The sequence below is a fragment of the Apiospora marii genome, assembly GCF_038362585.1.
Source record: "Apiospora marii strain CBS 49790 chromosome Unknown utg000002l_segment0_segment0, whole genome shotgun sequence".
NCBI lineage: Eukaryota > Fungi > Ascomycota > Sordariomycetes > Amphisphaeriales > Apiosporaceae > Apiospora > Apiospora marii.
This window is the reverse complement of record NW_027117373.1, coordinates 4,755,323-4,770,921: the sequence shown is the minus strand read 5'-3', so window position 1 is coordinate 4,770,921 and position 15,599 is coordinate 4,755,323. Positions and strand designations below refer to the sequence as shown.

Here is a 15,599-nt window from a genome sequence, read left to right as displayed (position 1 = left end):
CGGCTGGTAGACGCTGAGCCTTATCATGGGGGGCTGGTCTGTTCTCGTATGGTTTCATTGCGCCTATGCACGCACATGTATTCGGGTGAAGTCTTATCGTTTGGTCGTCCTGACGAGAGATTTCTTAACTTGTAGCCAGCCAGAAGTTTGAGTGCAGAAGACCCCATGGCTCTGCAATCGCCGTATGGCGCAAACTGCGCTTTTAGCCACACGGCATTTTTGATCCCTATCGTACCCATGATTGCATCCTTGACAAGATATAAGCCCCAGGAAGTGAGCCGGCGGTGGTATCGGCGGCCGGTCCCGATGAGTAAGGCGTCATGTTTCGACAGTGACAGGCAGTCAGTCTTACTTGTGCGACCCTAAGAGGAAAACATGCACAAGAAATGTGAAAAAAGTTGGAATGATGTGTAAGGGTCGGGCAAGCAGGGCGCCTGATAATAAAGTGGTGGCAGTGCATAAGCGGCGCCACCGCCATCTTACATGCACGCAAGAATACATACCTGGGACTAGAGAACACATACGCAGCGTTTGCATGATCCCGGAAACCTTGAAATCCATCGACACGATGCACCAACACTAACAAATGGTGAAGGTTTCTGGAGTGCGTCTCACCCCTGAAACAGCATAGCGTTTAGACCCTATGCTACTATATTATGTATTTGGGGTTGCCTTGTCGCGTCGAGGACATTGACCGAGTCTTCGGTAATGATCTGCAGCCTGACCCTCGCAGCGAGCCCAACTCGATCCTTCGACTATCCGATGACTTGACAGCTGACTACCGGATTGATCCCGCCACTCAAAGACCATATCTCAGGTTTTTCAACATCGAGGAGCGCAATGAGGCTATGGCAGTGCTGGTTGACAGGCTTTATGCAGCGGCATCCAGACCCGAAACCCACATCGCCGAACTGGATGCAGTGTTTGATGACCTCTACATTTGCAAGTTCTGGCTGGGGCCCGACCATGACTACCGTCGCACCATTGTCATGGGGGCATTTTCCATCTTACGGAGACTCCCCGCGCATGTCCCAAAACTTCCCGAGCCACTCGACAATGTTGATAACTTATATTTCCGGGATGGGTGTCGAGACTGGGACAATCTCCAAGCGGTATAATTCGCGCACAAAAGTCTCATCAGGGTTGCTATAGACCTCAATAACGGAAGAAAAGTTGCAGTTGGCGGCGCACACCAGGAGGTTCTGAGTTTCGTTGGAAAGCTCTTGGATTTCATCTCTTCGAAACCACTCACGGGAGAGCCCACCAGCGTCCAGGCTACTTGGCTCATTATCAGAAGCTACCTCTGAAGCTCTTGTTATCGGGCCAGGATGATTCAGATCGTAAGCTACATAATATCTCACTCGAAGTCATACTCGCTGGACGGCTGGAACGTCAGCCTTTATAATTATTGCGATCAAGCAGATTTCAGTCCTTCGCCCGGTACAAGGCTTGCTGAACTGTCACGGCAGCTCTCTGAAGCCGGCATAGGGAGGAATGTGTGTAGATGGATTTTCCGCATCCTGCGAACTCACCCCATGACATTCGGGATGGACTTTCGCCTATTCCGTGCTTGCTATAACAGGGTCTTGGGACAGGAATCCTCCCGGTGTGTCAACAACTCGGTGGGTGCCTGCCATGGAGTCGATCCAAGGAATTGCCTGCGGTTTCACGGGTCCACTGTCAAGATGCAAACGGCGCATGATTCGCTATGCGACAGCCTACCAACGTCTGAAACGAAAATAGAGTGGGATGAAGCCTCGTATCGATCAGTTGCAGGACCCAGGGCAGTTCAACTCGACATGGAGGCAAGTAAGCTCGGGTATCGCCTTGCTACAGCGGAAATACTTACAATATCTCACGTCTGGCTTCATGGCCAAGGTGGCAGACCTGAGACTGGGTTGAACCGATGTCTTCATGTGTGGTATTGTCGCGTTGCCACCGACCTGGGATGCGATTCATACTGGATGGATGCAGCCTGCATCCCATCAGAACACAAACTCCGCAAAGAGGCTATTACTCAGATCAACGCCGTATTTAGCCAAAGCCGGGTGGTTCTCGTTTGCGACAAGGATCTTATGAAGATCGATGTCACCCATCTCACTATGGATATCAAAGAGTCCCTGGTTGCTGCAGTGATTCTGTCCGACTGGAATGCTCGCGCCTGGACATTACTGGAGTCCATGAAGGGCCGCCAGAACATACATTTCCTGTGCAAAGATAATAAATCAGTGGACTTCGCAAAGATAATGCTGGATATTATTGATCACGGCCACTTCGAAATCATTGTTTTCATTTGGCATGTCTACCATATGTTGCCTTCCAATGAGCATGCGTGGTCGCGACCCAGGGTCCTGGAGGATCGCGAGAAACTTACAATATCCACAATCGGTACTCTTCTAAGCTACCGACCCGCTAGTAAAAAAGGAGATGACTTCGTCATCTGGAGTCTGCTGATAGACCCTGATCGAGATCCCACGGACCGATCAAATGCCAAGGCATTCTGGAAAAGTCAGATTGGGCGGGTCATCAATACCGGCTACCTAATGAGCATTTCTCCTCGACTCAAGATCAAAGGTTTTGGGTGGGCCCCTATCTCACCTTACCTTGCTCGGAAACAGCTTCCTTCTGGGACGGCTTTGGCAAACACCAAGTCGTTTGACAGAACGAACACGGCTCTGGGCGAGATCACAGCCGCTGGCTTATGGGCCGTTTGGCGGAAATACGATATCCCACGCAAGGACCTCTGGCACCGGAGCTTAGCAGAATGCTCTTTGGATAGGGAGTTTGGACGAATACGCAGCAAATATCTCCTTCCTTTTAGTTTCGGCGCACTTCTACGACCCGCCACATACGGGGAGAGAGATCTCGAGGAGACTCCTACAGACCCTGGTCACAGCGAGGAAGGCACGATGTTTGTCGTTTGCGAATCCTTCAATAAGACCGTTGTCACCCATAGGACAGGCGATGAGTCCTATCAATGGACATGGAAGGGAGTCCATATCTGGCCTAGGAATGTTCCGCTTCCCAGGCTCCCCCCTAGTAGCGAATCAGGGGTATACGTCGATGAAAAGATATTTATTTCCTAATGTACAACTTGAAGTAATAGCTGGTTATATCGTTATTTTCATCTTAACTTTGTGTAGTCTTCCGTTTTCTATATTATAATCACAGCGAGCCTCTTCCTTATCGGTGTATCCCAAAACATCGTTTATGCATCATCGTGGACATCCAATTCGTCCCTGGGAGTTTAAGCGTTCCCGGTTTATTTGAACCAAGATATTGGCCGATGATGGTGACGTAGTGGCACACGAGTGTCGTCACATACATACGACTGTAACTCAATTTGTTCATTGCGTTAGATCGGTGATCCAAGAGTGGTATTAGGTGCAGAATCCGCATGTAACGGCAACGAGGGCCTACATTCAGCTGCCAAGAAGTGGCCCCCCCTATTCTTTTCAGTACATCGTGTGTCCGGAGCTCCCGGATCCCCGAGTAGAAGTCACGAGGTCCCACACGGAAGCCTATTGCTACTCTACGTATTACGGATACCTGTGTTGTCTTGCACGGTGGTTGGCGGGTGTAGCCCTTTCCAAGAGACCTCCGCCGTGTCACGTCATCTTTGGTTGGTGGCCAACGCTCGGCTTCACGCCACCCCATCGTCAGATTTTGCCAAGGATTATGTGTTGGTCAGCCGAATTTCCGCTATATCGAAGCGGACTATTCGAACAACCATCCACCAGGAATCCGGTGTGTCATCTTTTCTCTAAGCGAACCGGGTGAATCTTACTGCAGCGGCCTGGAGGGCATATGCACAACAAATGAATGGCTTTTGTATGCGAGTATCTTATTGGCTATCTTGGCACAGTCAGCTTGAGACGGCAAAACATAGCGATAGCGAGCGGGAGGTCGCCTGAGGCCGTCGCTATAGGCTAAATAGATAATTCGGCGACGCACATAATATTGCTAATCTCTCACTGGCCGACCTCCGCCCAGCTCCTACGATTTTCTTGAAGAATCAAGAAGTACGGTGGAAACCTCGATGGTGACTATTAATAACCCATACCAAGCTCGCTTCTGTATGCCGATTATGCTGCCTGTCCCCCTCGCTTGTGGTCATGTGCATATAAGTGGATGTAGCTCCAGCATGCGTCAGAGACATTGCAAACGAACCCAGCGTCGGGGTTTCTCTCTCGAACCACTATATCGAATGATGCCTGCCCTATGTCTCGTGAACCTTAAAGGTGGAATTGGCGAATAAGGGCTCTTCCCACCACCTCGCTTGCGCTGCGGTTGCTCGATCCGGATCGCTTAAGCTAAGGCCGGGCTATACAACGTCGATCTTGCCTAAATGAAGACTTCAGCGGGTGTCGTTTTGTTTGCTATGTACACAAGCTGGGGCTCAAGTGTGTTCAGCTTGGCTCCATAGGTGTCGGCATCTATATAAGAGCCATGAGATGGCAGTCTGTATTTCTCTAGAAAGGTTTCAGCTAAGCATTCCGGGTCGCAGATTTCATTCTCACTTCTCCTTGGCTATACATACCATCGGCATAAGAAATTCCATTCGCCAGGATGTCTCTGCTCACCCTCGTGGCTGTAGCCACATTACTCATAGGATCTGCGCTGGGAGACACGTGCACCGATGTTGCTTCGATTTCCTCCGTGGACGTCCAGCTCCGATCGTCGGGTCCCTACATCAAGGAGCAGGCTGACTACTGGTCTTCAACATGTGCTGCCCTTAAGCCCACGTGCATCATGTTCCCCAAGTCGGCTGAGGAAGTGTCGACTATCATCAACGTCCTGAAGGGGAACAATGAGACTTTCGCGATCAAATCAGGCGGCCATAACCCCAACAACTACTTTTCGAGCGTGGAAGGCGGACCCCTGATTTCCACTCAGAAGATGGACCAGGTCTTGTTGGATCCTGCCACGGGCATAGCCAAAGTCGGACCCGGCATTCGTCTGGATGAGATTGCCGCCCAGCTTCAAGGCACAGGCTGGACGTTCGTCGGCGGACGTATTGGCAACACCGGCGTCGGCGGTCTGATCCTGGGCGGCGGGCTCTCCTACATGTCGGCTCAGTATGGCTGGGCCGCATCATCGGTGCTCGAGTACGAGATCGTGCTGGCCAACGGGACCATCGCCACGGCTTCCGCCACGCACAACGCGGACCTGTTCCGGGCCCTGAAGGGCGGGGGCAACATGTTTGGCATCGTCACGACGTACACCCTGCAGACATACCGCCAAGGCAACATCTACGGAGGCAACCTCGTCTTCCTCCGCACGCCCGAGACGGACGCCAAGCTCCTGAAGGCGGTCCGCGACTTCGCCGACTACAACCAGGACGACAAGGCGGCCATCATCGTCACGGCCGAGCGGTCGACCGTCAGCCTGATCGACTCCTGGATCCTCTTCATCTTCTACGACGGCGTCGAGGTGCCCGCGGGCACCTTCAAGAACTTCACCGACGTGGGGCCCACGCTCAACACCTGCAAGGTCCAGACGTACTCGGACCTCATCGGCGGCAGCAACTGGGTCATCGTCAAGGCGTCCGTGGTCGACATCTCGACGACGACGATCCCGGTGCCGTCCCTCGACAACGCGGGGCTGATGAACGAGATCCACGCCCACTGGCGCAACCTGTCCGGGTCTACGCAGCTCGAGCTCGGCATCGTGGCCTCGGTCGCGTACCAGCCCTTCCCTCGGGCCATTGCGCGGGCGGCGCGGGCGCGGAGCCCGGACCTCATCGACGCCGACGAGGACGTCGACAAGATCATCATGGAGATCAACTACAGCTTCGTGCCCCAGGCTTCGTACGAGGCCATGGCCGATACCGTCGAGGCCACCTACAACGGCGTCGACCGTATCGTGGGCGAGTGGCAGGACCGCGGCCGGCTGCCGCGGACGTTCCTCCCGGCGTTTATGAATTACGGGTTCTTCCGGCAGGACTACTTTGGTCGGCTCAAGCCCGAGATGGCCAAGCTTGCGGCCGCGGTGGCGGTGTCGGTGGATCCTACTGGATTCTTCAGGGATCGGACTGGGGGGTTCCGGCCATCCAAGGTGCCAAGTCGTAAATAGTCACATATTCTGGAGTGGAAGTATGAGCATATAATGGTGTTTCCGCAATATGAACTCATCCGCACGAACGTGTGGCTGACTCATCCGCGAGCGACCGTGGGTAGGTAGCCTACCTGGCGGCCTAAGTACTTTCATTCTCCGTACTTATTGCGGTTTGTTTCTATTCAATCTAGCAAGGTAAGTGGGGACGGTAGGCGAAAGTAGGGGTAATGGCAGCTTGGGGTCTAATCCTTTTAGACAAGTAACAAATTACTGTGCCGTGGCATGCATACATAGCCTGATCACGCCATAACAAATCAAATTGTATTTATCACGATAGCCTATGCCGAGCATCTGAAACTTACCCCGCTCAGGCTCTACCCCAGCTCTTCTCGACAAGCCCCCGTCTTCATCGACTTGTTCAGAGTCTAAGAAGAACCAAAGACGTGCCTATCTACATCGCCGTTTCCATCGATGGGACAATCCCCGCTACCGACAGTCATTGACGGCTAATGAACGAATGCCGACTACACCCCTAACCGTAGCTGGAGTTGGATCCTTTCTTTCCTTCCTCATCTCAATCCAAACCTTTACACCACCCCGTATTGTTCCATCAAGATGGCACCAGGACGCAGACTCCTCAGCCGCCTCGGCATTCGGCCCAGAGCCCAACGCCCTGCAGCTCAACCAGAGCCATCACTCGCGCATTCTCCAACTCAAGATCATCAACCTGTCAGTGGCTCCGCGGTGCACAATTCCGCCTTCGACCTGGCCCTCAGTTCTTTTTTGAATAGCGTCGGAGAGGAAGAGCGAAATGCTTTCATCAGAGCGCACTCAAACATATCTGCTGATAGTCTATTTGCGCGCATCGCCAAAATCGACGTGCAGGATAAGGAAACTTCCACCAGGAGTCATCTGGATACAGTATCGAGATTCCTCCGCCTTCTCAATCAGCTCGTCAATGGCGTCTCCATTGGCATTCAAGCGAGTCCGGAAATCTCGTCTCTGGTGGTTGGCGGCGCGAAGTTGATTATTGACATGGCCGCGAACTTTGTCGATTTCTTCGAGAAACTCACAGGCATGATTCAGCGCCTGAATGATCATCTCGGTCACCTCGATGAGTTTTCAAAGCTCAACGACAACGAGCTCATCCTGACAAGTACGGCAAATGTCTACGGGGGCCTTTTGCAGTTTTACCACCATGCATATAGGGTGTACAAGACCACCGCAGGTCGAAGACGCTTGCATCCGCATCTAAGAGCTGGCTTCCAAGCCCAGTGGAAGCCATTTGAGGAAGTATTTGGAAAGATCAACTTCGATATTCAGCATCACCTGTCAGTCTTAGCGCACGCTGCCGGCGCAACTACTTTGAATACAGTGATCGATCTAAGCAGGCATCGTGCAGAAGAGGCCGTAGCTCGACAGCGCATGCAAGTACTAGAGTGGCTCTCAGCTATGGAATTTGATTCCACTCAAGCCTCGATGCTACGCAAGCGGTGGCCCGGAACGGGAACTTGGCTGGTTGAACACGATCACTTCAAATTGTGGCTATTCGATTTGAGCCCGCCTCCTATCCTATGGTGTCATGGCGGCCCAGGCACCGGGAAGTCAGTCATGGCTAGTGTTATTGTTGACTATGTCCAACGAGAACTTTCAAGTCATACGCCATGCCCAATCCTGACTTATGCTTACTTTAGCTACCAAGACGCCGAGGGAAAACAAGCAGAGCCTGCTGTGGCTTCTCTTACGAAGCAACTAATCGGAGCTCACGAAAAGATTCCAGACGTGATCATGGAAGCTTTCAAGGATCACAGCAACCAGGGGAAGAAACCCACTTTCGAAACAATGACCACAATGTTCTGCCAGATGGCAAAGCAGGCGTCCAAAGTCTTTGTTGTCATAGACGCCTTGGACGAGTGTCATGAGACAGACAGGGACTTGTTCCTGGGGCATTTCATCACCGAGGTTCTCCAGAATTCCAGCTCAATTAGGCTTCTCATCACCAGTCGCCCCGAGACGAGCATATCCGATTATTTACGAAGGCTTCCCATACGAGAATTTGAAATAGGAGGCACGCACACAAGAAGGGATATCAAGAGCTATGTGCGAGGTCGGCTAGAGTCGTCATCACAACCCATTCCAGGCTCTAATGGAAGGGCGCAAAGGACCCTAATGGTCCAGAGCCCTCACGTTCGGGACGAAATCTCAGAAATCCTTGAGAGTTCATCTGACGGCATGTTCCTCTGGGTCGAGTTGCAGCTAAATCAAATCTTCCGGCAGCGAAACGAAGATGACATCTTTGAGGTGTTGGCGTCGCTACCCAGGGGTCTCCATGATACCTATACCCGCATCTTGCAGCAAATAGAACAAGAGTCACAACCACTCCTGACCTTAGCTGCAAAGTGCTTGATGTGGGTGATCTATGGCCGAAAGCTCTTGAGATTATACGAGCTTCAAGACGCCATTTCTTCGGACGAATCCTTCACCAACCTGGCGCAGTTGAAACGTTCCAGGAATCGATACACCTTAAGGGACATAGTCGATGTATGCCGGGGCCTAATAGTTCCAGAAGCTGAATACAATGGAGAAAACCTTCAAGGCTGGGCCTTTGTCAAGCTTGTTCACTCCTCTCTGGCGGATTTCCTTTTTACAGATACTAGCATCGCCCGAACGGAATTTGCCTCCCTGCAAGATGTAGAAACAATCGAGTGTAATTTGGCACTGGCATGCGTCAATTACCTCGTGCGATTCTATCTCGAAGACGGCCCAGCTGCGAGTTTCCACGAGCTTCGAATGCGGCTGGCTGGCAAGAATACACCGTTTGCGTGGTATTGCGCCCGGTTCTTCGACGAACATGCAATTATGGCCGCGGAGACGAAAGCGCTCAAAATGGCACTTGGCAATCTCCTCGAACAGACAAGCTCATCTTTGACGGCTCTCATGCAGTTGCGGCATATGACATTACCCAATAGGAGAAACGACTTTATGGTGTTCGACGAGGTGAACGGGAGAACCATTGTCGAGACGTCCCGCCTTGTGGAAATGGAATCAATCAAAGAGGATAGAAAGTGGGAGGACCTGGATCTCCAACCGTCTGTTCTCCACGAAGCGTGTTCCTACGGGCAACAGGATCAAGTGAAGTACTTGATAGATTCAGGGCTGGATCCAACATTGCCAAACGTTGCAGGGGAAACCCCATTCGCGATTGCGATCCTCAAACAACGCCATGATGTGGTACATTTACTCCTGAAAGCTGGAGTCGACGTGAACCAGCCCATACATGCATGGGAAACCGCACTGGAAATCAGCGCCTGGGAAGGGGACTACGCCCTAGTCACGCTCTTGTTGGATTCCGGCGCTTCAGGCATCGAAAACGACTGCTCGTTTACCTCAGCTGTCTATCGGGCTGTACAGAGTAAGGAAACAGAAGTTGCCAAGCTCCTTTTGTCGCGAGGTGCTATACCTCTCGATTACATTCTTCTTGAAGCTGCAGAAAATGGACTGGCTGAGATTGTGGAAATTATTTTGCGCTCCGGTGTTAACCCGGACGGCAAAGAGCATATTGAAGAAAGCGAATCCGATAGTGGGCCTGACACTGAACGGCGGCTTATTCCCTCCAGACGCAAGGGGGATAGTATTCATGGTTTTAGCGCAGGGCCCGACATCAGACCATTATATTGTGCCTCAAAATGGGGCTGGACCGAGGCTGTCAGTGTCTTGCTCCAGTACCAGGCCGACGCCAACCTGATAGGGGGTTCTTACGGGACTCCTCTGCAGGCTGCGGCACTCGGTGGCAGGCTAGAGATTATGAAGCTGCTGCTAAGTCACGGCGGTATCGACTCTATCGACAATGCCTCTGGGGAATATGGCACAGCTCTAGCTGCTGCCGCCTACAATGGTCAGAAGTCCGCCATTGAACTCCTGTTGGATGCAGGAGCTGATGTTAATGTCCCCGGAGGTTACTACGGCTACCCGCTGGCAGCGTCGGTGGTATTCGATGACGCAGATGGCAGATCTTCCTCTGATTGGATGATGATGTCCAACGATAACCAAATCAACCGCGGAACACACAACGTGACCGAGGTACTCATCAAAGCCGGTGCAGATGTCACCGGCCAGGGGCCTGTTGCATTGGCTTTGGCTGCAGAACTTGGACATACCAAGCTCGCCGGACTTCTCGTATCATATGGTGTGCGATGCAATACTCAAATCCTTGCGAAGACAGCCCCCTCAAGCCCATCGGAATTGGTGGAACTCTTGGTGGAGCAGGGAGCGGACCCCAATGTACTCGATGAAAAAGGTCGTACTCCTTTGATTAGAGCCGTCCGAAAAATGAATTTGGATGCTGTGAAGACTTTGCTCGCGAAGGGGGCTGACCCAAACCTGCCGACAGGCGAGGACGACATTTACTCTAGACCCATGACTCGCGCCCTTCATGAGGCTTGTATGCGGACCGACCTACCCGTCGTCCACGAACTTCTTGACAACCATGCTGATCCCAACCTTTGGGGAGCTATCGAGCAAGGTTCCGAAACAGGCTTCGGTTATAGAGTGGCCAAGGCAAAAGGCACTGCGTTACACGCCGCTTGTGGAGCCTACCACAAGCTCCGGGGATCAGATGACGGTCCATCAACCGAGCCCTTATCAGAAGTGGTGTCGCTACTTTTAGAGAAAGGAGCAAAAGTAAACGAAGAGGCAGAGCACGGATGGACTGCATTGGAGCTCGCCTGCTCTAGGAATACGGGAGATGAACATGCCTACAAGATCGCCACGCTGCTCGTCGATGCAGGGGCAGACATCAATGCACCATGTGGGGAACACGCCGGGGCCATCGAGGCTGCGGCTAGGCATCAGTTCGTGGACATTGTCGAGCTTCTTTTGGTGAGTGGCACGGTCGATGCGGCTAGCGAGCAAAATGCTCTGCAAGTCGCTGCCGAGAAAGGGAACGAAGCCATCGTCACCACGCTCGTTAACCATGGTGTCGACGTTATGGTTCCACGAGGAAAAAGCAAGTTTGTCTGCAAACATGATAAACCGGTACACAGCGCAGCAAGGATAGGGTCATTTGATATGTTTAAAACGCTCCTAAGTGCAGGTGCAAACATACACCAACTCGGCTACTATGGCTCGTTGTATGAAACGGCACTCGTCGGCTACTCACTCAGTGACGATGGGGAGGGTGGTTGGGCTGATGTGATCAAGCTCCTTCGACAGGAAGGGGCGGAAGAACCACTCGCAACTTGCCATTATGGAGTTGTCTGCAACGGACCCAAGTGTTCTGGGCCTCGAAAGAACATCTGGGAAATATTTTTGGACTCCGATCCTTGGTGCAACCGCAGCCCGCCTTCTGATTGGATTCGGGGCACCCGATATGAATGTTGTGAGTGCGAAGAGTTCAATCTCTGTAGCGCTTGCAACGCCCTTTTCGCAGAGGAGGAAGATAGCGCAGTTCAAGATAAGATCCGCCCTCCAGCGTCTGATTCCAGGCAGGAAGAAGACGATCCATCATCTGATCACGAGACACGGCATGAAGCGCACCACATGATGCAGGCTCTGACTGTTAGAGACTCCCTCGGAATTGAAGAAAATCTGGGCACTAAAAGGAAGAAGGGTCGAGACATCGAAGAGAGCCCTTATGATATGCTGCTCCAAGTGCTCGAAGCAGACGCTATGTCTGTAGCATTCTAATTGTGACTGACCACTTAATGCCACACATTTGGGTCGAGTTATGGATAAGACCAGAGGCGAAGCGTAGATATATGCATCACCTTTCTTCCAAACATAGGTACTAAAGAATTGCCTGAATAACAGTCTCCAGCAATAGCCCATGCCACCTACGTACGCACCACATAAGATCAATGCGGTAAGCTACACTTGGCATGTTGGGACTGTAGCCAATTTATCTGTAGTCCCATAATGGACGGAAAGCAGCAAGTTGGGAAGAGAGTGCGGTGTGTATCGGTATAAAACGAACAATCCGAAACAGCACTTCCAACAGAATGCAGAATTTCGCTTAGGGAGCCCTGACCACAAACACACATTACTACATACATATACAAGCTTGGGACAGTAAATATTAACAAAAACGCTAAGTCCATCTCCTGTTCAAGGAAACCGGCTCAAGGGGAAGAATCAATCGCCCCCCAGCCATTGCCAAGTCTTTGTTGCCTGCACTGTTTTTGCCAAATGCTAGCATAGAACGCGTTGATCTGGATGCATATTTTTGCTCCCTATTCCGCTGGGTGTTTCTGAGTGTCATATTGCCAGAGTAGAAAACATTCCTTTGAGCATCTGCCATTTCTGGTCCAGTTCCCAAAGGCTTTGGTGCCATCGATCCAGCCTTAGATACGAATATACACAAATTCGAACTGGGGGAAACACTGCCATGGCTTCAATGAACAAATCAATAGTATTTACAATACATCATCTTACAGGTAAAGCTCCCAGGTAAACGTTCCGTAAATGATCAACCCTCAAGGTGAACGCGCCGTGAACGGCAGCTATCTCTGCCACAGCCTCAGGTCTTCCACCTCCAGCTGCTTTCTAGGCAGACAGCTAGATCAGTAGATAGCGATAACTCACCTTTGCCGTGCCTTCCGTCTGTGAATCACAATAAAAAACGCGCTAGTCTACTTTGGTAGCGCGCCTCCCATGTTTTGTGAAGTAGCTGCCTGTAGCTGTTGCCTTGCAACCCACCACAATTCCCTGAGCCTCACAACCCACAACACATCCCTATCTCTCCCCCCCAAACATCACCACCACGCCCCCAAACCACGCCCGAATCGCAAAAACGCACGCGCATCGACTCAACTTTCATAGTCGAAGGCGCACTCGGCTGAAGGCGGATTTTTTCGACTCTTTTTGGCCAAGTTGGCGTTGGTAGACCAGCCAAGCCTAGTCCTTGCACATCACCACTTCTACCCACCGTGCCTGCCCTTCGTCGCAGTTTCCGACGAAGGGCAGGCCATCCTTTCCTCGATTCATTGAATTTTTTTGCCGGTAACTGCATTTCGAGGCAAGTGCTTGGGGGAATTTGTTTCTGGCCGTTCCTACCCACAATCCTCTACATACCTCACAACTGCCGCCTCCAATCCACCAAAACACCATTAAACATCGCCAAACCGCCGCCGATTTACAAAAACGTCGTCGCATCGGCTCATCTGTCATAGTCGAGGGCGTTTTCGGCTAAGTGCGGCCATTTCCGACCATTTTTCAGGGAAATGCTGGTGAGGCTGGTGAGGCTTGTTGGCGGTCGTTCTTACCCTTGATCCTCTACAAAACTACTGCCTCCAATCAACCAAAACACCACCAAACATCACCAAACCGTCACCGATTTACAAAAACGTCGTCGCATCGGCTCGTCTGTCATAGTCGAGGGCGTTTTCGGCTAATCGCGGCCATTTTCGACCATTTCTCAGGGAAGTACTGGTGAGACTTTTTGGTGGTCGTTCCTACCCTTGATACTCTACACAAACTACACGATTACATCCCATCCACCAAAACACCGCCAAACATCGCCAAATCACGCCCGAATCACGAAAACGTCGTCGCATCGGCTCATCTATCATAGTCGAAAGCGTTTTCGGCTAAGTGCGGCCTTTTCCGATCATTATTCGCGGTTTTGCTGTTTGGTTGGTCTAGAGTTATCACAGGGCATCTACATCTACAAGCCCCTAAAGCAACGCCACTGGTTGATCCAACTCCATCACAAGAACCAAAGGCACGACTTCCACGTCGCTTCCAGGGTACAGGCGCGTTCGATTACGCATCCATTTCATACTCCCGCGGCTCTCAGTGAAGTCGCGTCGCACGATTAAGCCCTATCAACTCACCAATAGCAGCACAAACTCGTGCTTTGAGGTCACAAGCTGTCTCGGGTGTCGGCGACGCCTTCGTCATTCTATAGCAGCGGGGCGCACCCTGTATTACCTGCGCGACGCGATTGGTACCGGCCGATATTATACCTGCAGCGACTCAAGCATCACTTACAGACATTGCTGAGGCCCATTGGCCGGCTTCAGTTACCACAGTCTACGATGGTCATGGTATACCGTCAACCAATGATACAGGCTACCAAGGCTCTTGAAAGGACTGCGCCAATCAGCGCAGAGGGTGTTGGGTATGTGTTCCGGTCGGTGACAGTGGGTAGTGCCCTGTTATGTCGCTCGACTACGCAGCGCCACTAAGGTCCTGGGATCACTCAATATTACATACAATGTGATGACGTCACGCACTGGTCAAACCTAAACCTGTCTTGGGCCAAGGACAGACAATCCGGGTATCTCAATCGACACACAATGCATTTGGATTGCATTGTTCACCTTCTCTTCACCTGGCAACTACACGATTCATTCACGACGCTTGGCCGCGGCCTCGGCGACTCCCAAAGCCATTTAGCACAAGCCTGCCAATTTACGCACACCCACACCGAACGGAGAAGTCATGAGATGTTGTAGCTGTGTTGCAATAGCTTCAGCTGGGTATCTGAAATTCAGAACTATGAACGATTCCTGTAGCAATGAGTGCTTTCGGAGGAGCAACTCATGCCACAGATCAACGGGGTATCCACGTGAAAAAACAAATCAGAAACGCCGTTGAGAATTTGGGAAACCCATCCATCAACCCACCCAATTCTCATGATCACCGGTCCTCCATCCCTCAAGTATTGCTGTGTCATGTCATGCCTAAGCAACATGAGAAGCATGCTAGGTAGCACTTAAGCGGTGGTGGACTTCTCCTCGGCCTTGGTCTCAGCGGCAACGGCAGGAGTGGCGGGCGCCATTTCGGCAGGAGCTGTGAAGATGCATTAGTCACAGCCCTCACGGGTTTGTGATTTGACTTGTGCCACTTACCAGCGGAAGCCTCAGTCGGAGCGGCGGCGGTCTCGGTCTCGGTCTTGGGAGCCGTAGCCTCGGGAGCGGCACCTGCGGCGGGAGCGGCAGTGACGGAAGTGACAGTCTCGGCGGGCATGGCGGCCTCGGCGGGATTGCCCTCGGCAGGGCCGGCCTCGGGAGCAGGAGCAGTCTCGGGACCGGTCGACTGGCTGTTGGCCTTGGACTTCTTGTCCTTCTGTGGAAAGGCAGCAAGTGTCAGGAAGATGTCACGAATGTTGAAGGCGCAGGGAGTACGGGGTATTGCTTACCTTCTTGAAGATGGCCTTGACCTTGGCCTTGAAGTTCTTGAGAGCTGTTGATGGTCAGCAGTTGCGTCAATATTGGATGGCGATGACATGGATGCAACCTGCGATTACGCCGCAGTGGGCGTTCTCGCGAAGATCGATCCAAAGAAGTCAAGAAAAGGTTGGGGATTTGCGAATACCTGGCATGATGACGGTGTTGGGAAGTGAGAATAGATACAGATGGTGATGTCTGTTGAAGTCGGGAAAGATGTTACGACGAAAGCGCAAGATATTCGATGCTCAACCAACGAAGTGATGAAGACGGAGAGGTCGAACAAGAAGATGTTGTGAAGATGCAGACTGCGACCTTTTTGAAGGGTTGCTTGTTGCTCGAAATATTGTTGGAATCTCTTCCCGAAAGTCGAGT

The 15,599-nt window shown here is 51.9% G+C and overlaps 5 protein-coding genes across 5 annotated transcripts; 4 read left to right on the top strand and 1 right to left on the bottom strand.

Annotated features, from left to right (window-relative positions):
* Positions 1–656: 656 nt before the first annotated feature.
* On the top strand, positions 657–1,118 carry PG985_003199 (uncharacterized protein; the record flags this gene model as incomplete). The annotated part of the gene is made up of 1 exon (XM_066822968.1): positions 657–1,118. The coding sequence occupies one exon, from the start codon at positions 657–659 to the stop codon at positions 1,116–1,118; it is 462 nt and encodes a 153-aa protein (XP_066690400.1).
* Positions 1,119–1,799: 681 nt separating this feature from the next.
* PG985_003198 (uncharacterized protein) lies at positions 1,800–3,086 on the top strand (the record flags this gene model as incomplete). Its single annotated transcript, XM_066822967.1, has 1 exon — positions 1,800–3,086. One exon carries the CDS (start codon positions 1,800–1,802, stop codon positions 3,084–3,086), a length of 1,287 nt encoding a protein of 428 aa, XP_066690399.1.
* A 1,483-nt stretch (positions 3,087–4,569) lies between these two features.
* Positions 4,570–6,075, top strand: PG985_003197 (uncharacterized protein; the record flags this gene model as incomplete). Its single annotated transcript, XM_066822966.1, has 1 exon — positions 4,570–6,075. One exon carries the CDS (start codon positions 4,570–4,572, stop codon positions 6,073–6,075), a length of 1,506 nt encoding a protein of 501 aa, XP_066690398.1.
* A 597-nt stretch (positions 6,076–6,672) lies between these two features.
* On the top strand, positions 6,673–11,742 carry PG985_003196 (uncharacterized protein; the record flags this gene model as incomplete). Its single annotated transcript, XM_066822965.1, has 1 exon — positions 6,673–11,742. One exon carries the CDS (start codon positions 6,673–6,675, stop codon positions 11,740–11,742), a length of 5,070 nt encoding a protein of 1,689 aa, XP_066690397.1.
* Positions 11,743–14,770: 3,028 nt separating this feature from the next.
* PG985_003195 (uncharacterized protein) lies at positions 14,771–15,379 on the bottom strand (the record flags this gene model as incomplete). The annotated part of the gene is made up of 4 exons (XM_066822964.1): positions 14,771–14,847; positions 14,907–15,123; positions 15,197–15,240; positions 15,373–15,379. The coding sequence occupies 4 exons, from the start codon at positions 15,377–15,379 to the stop codon at positions 14,771–14,773; spliced, it is 345 nt and encodes a 114-aa protein (XP_066690396.1).
* Positions 15,380–15,599: the final 220 nt, after the last annotated feature.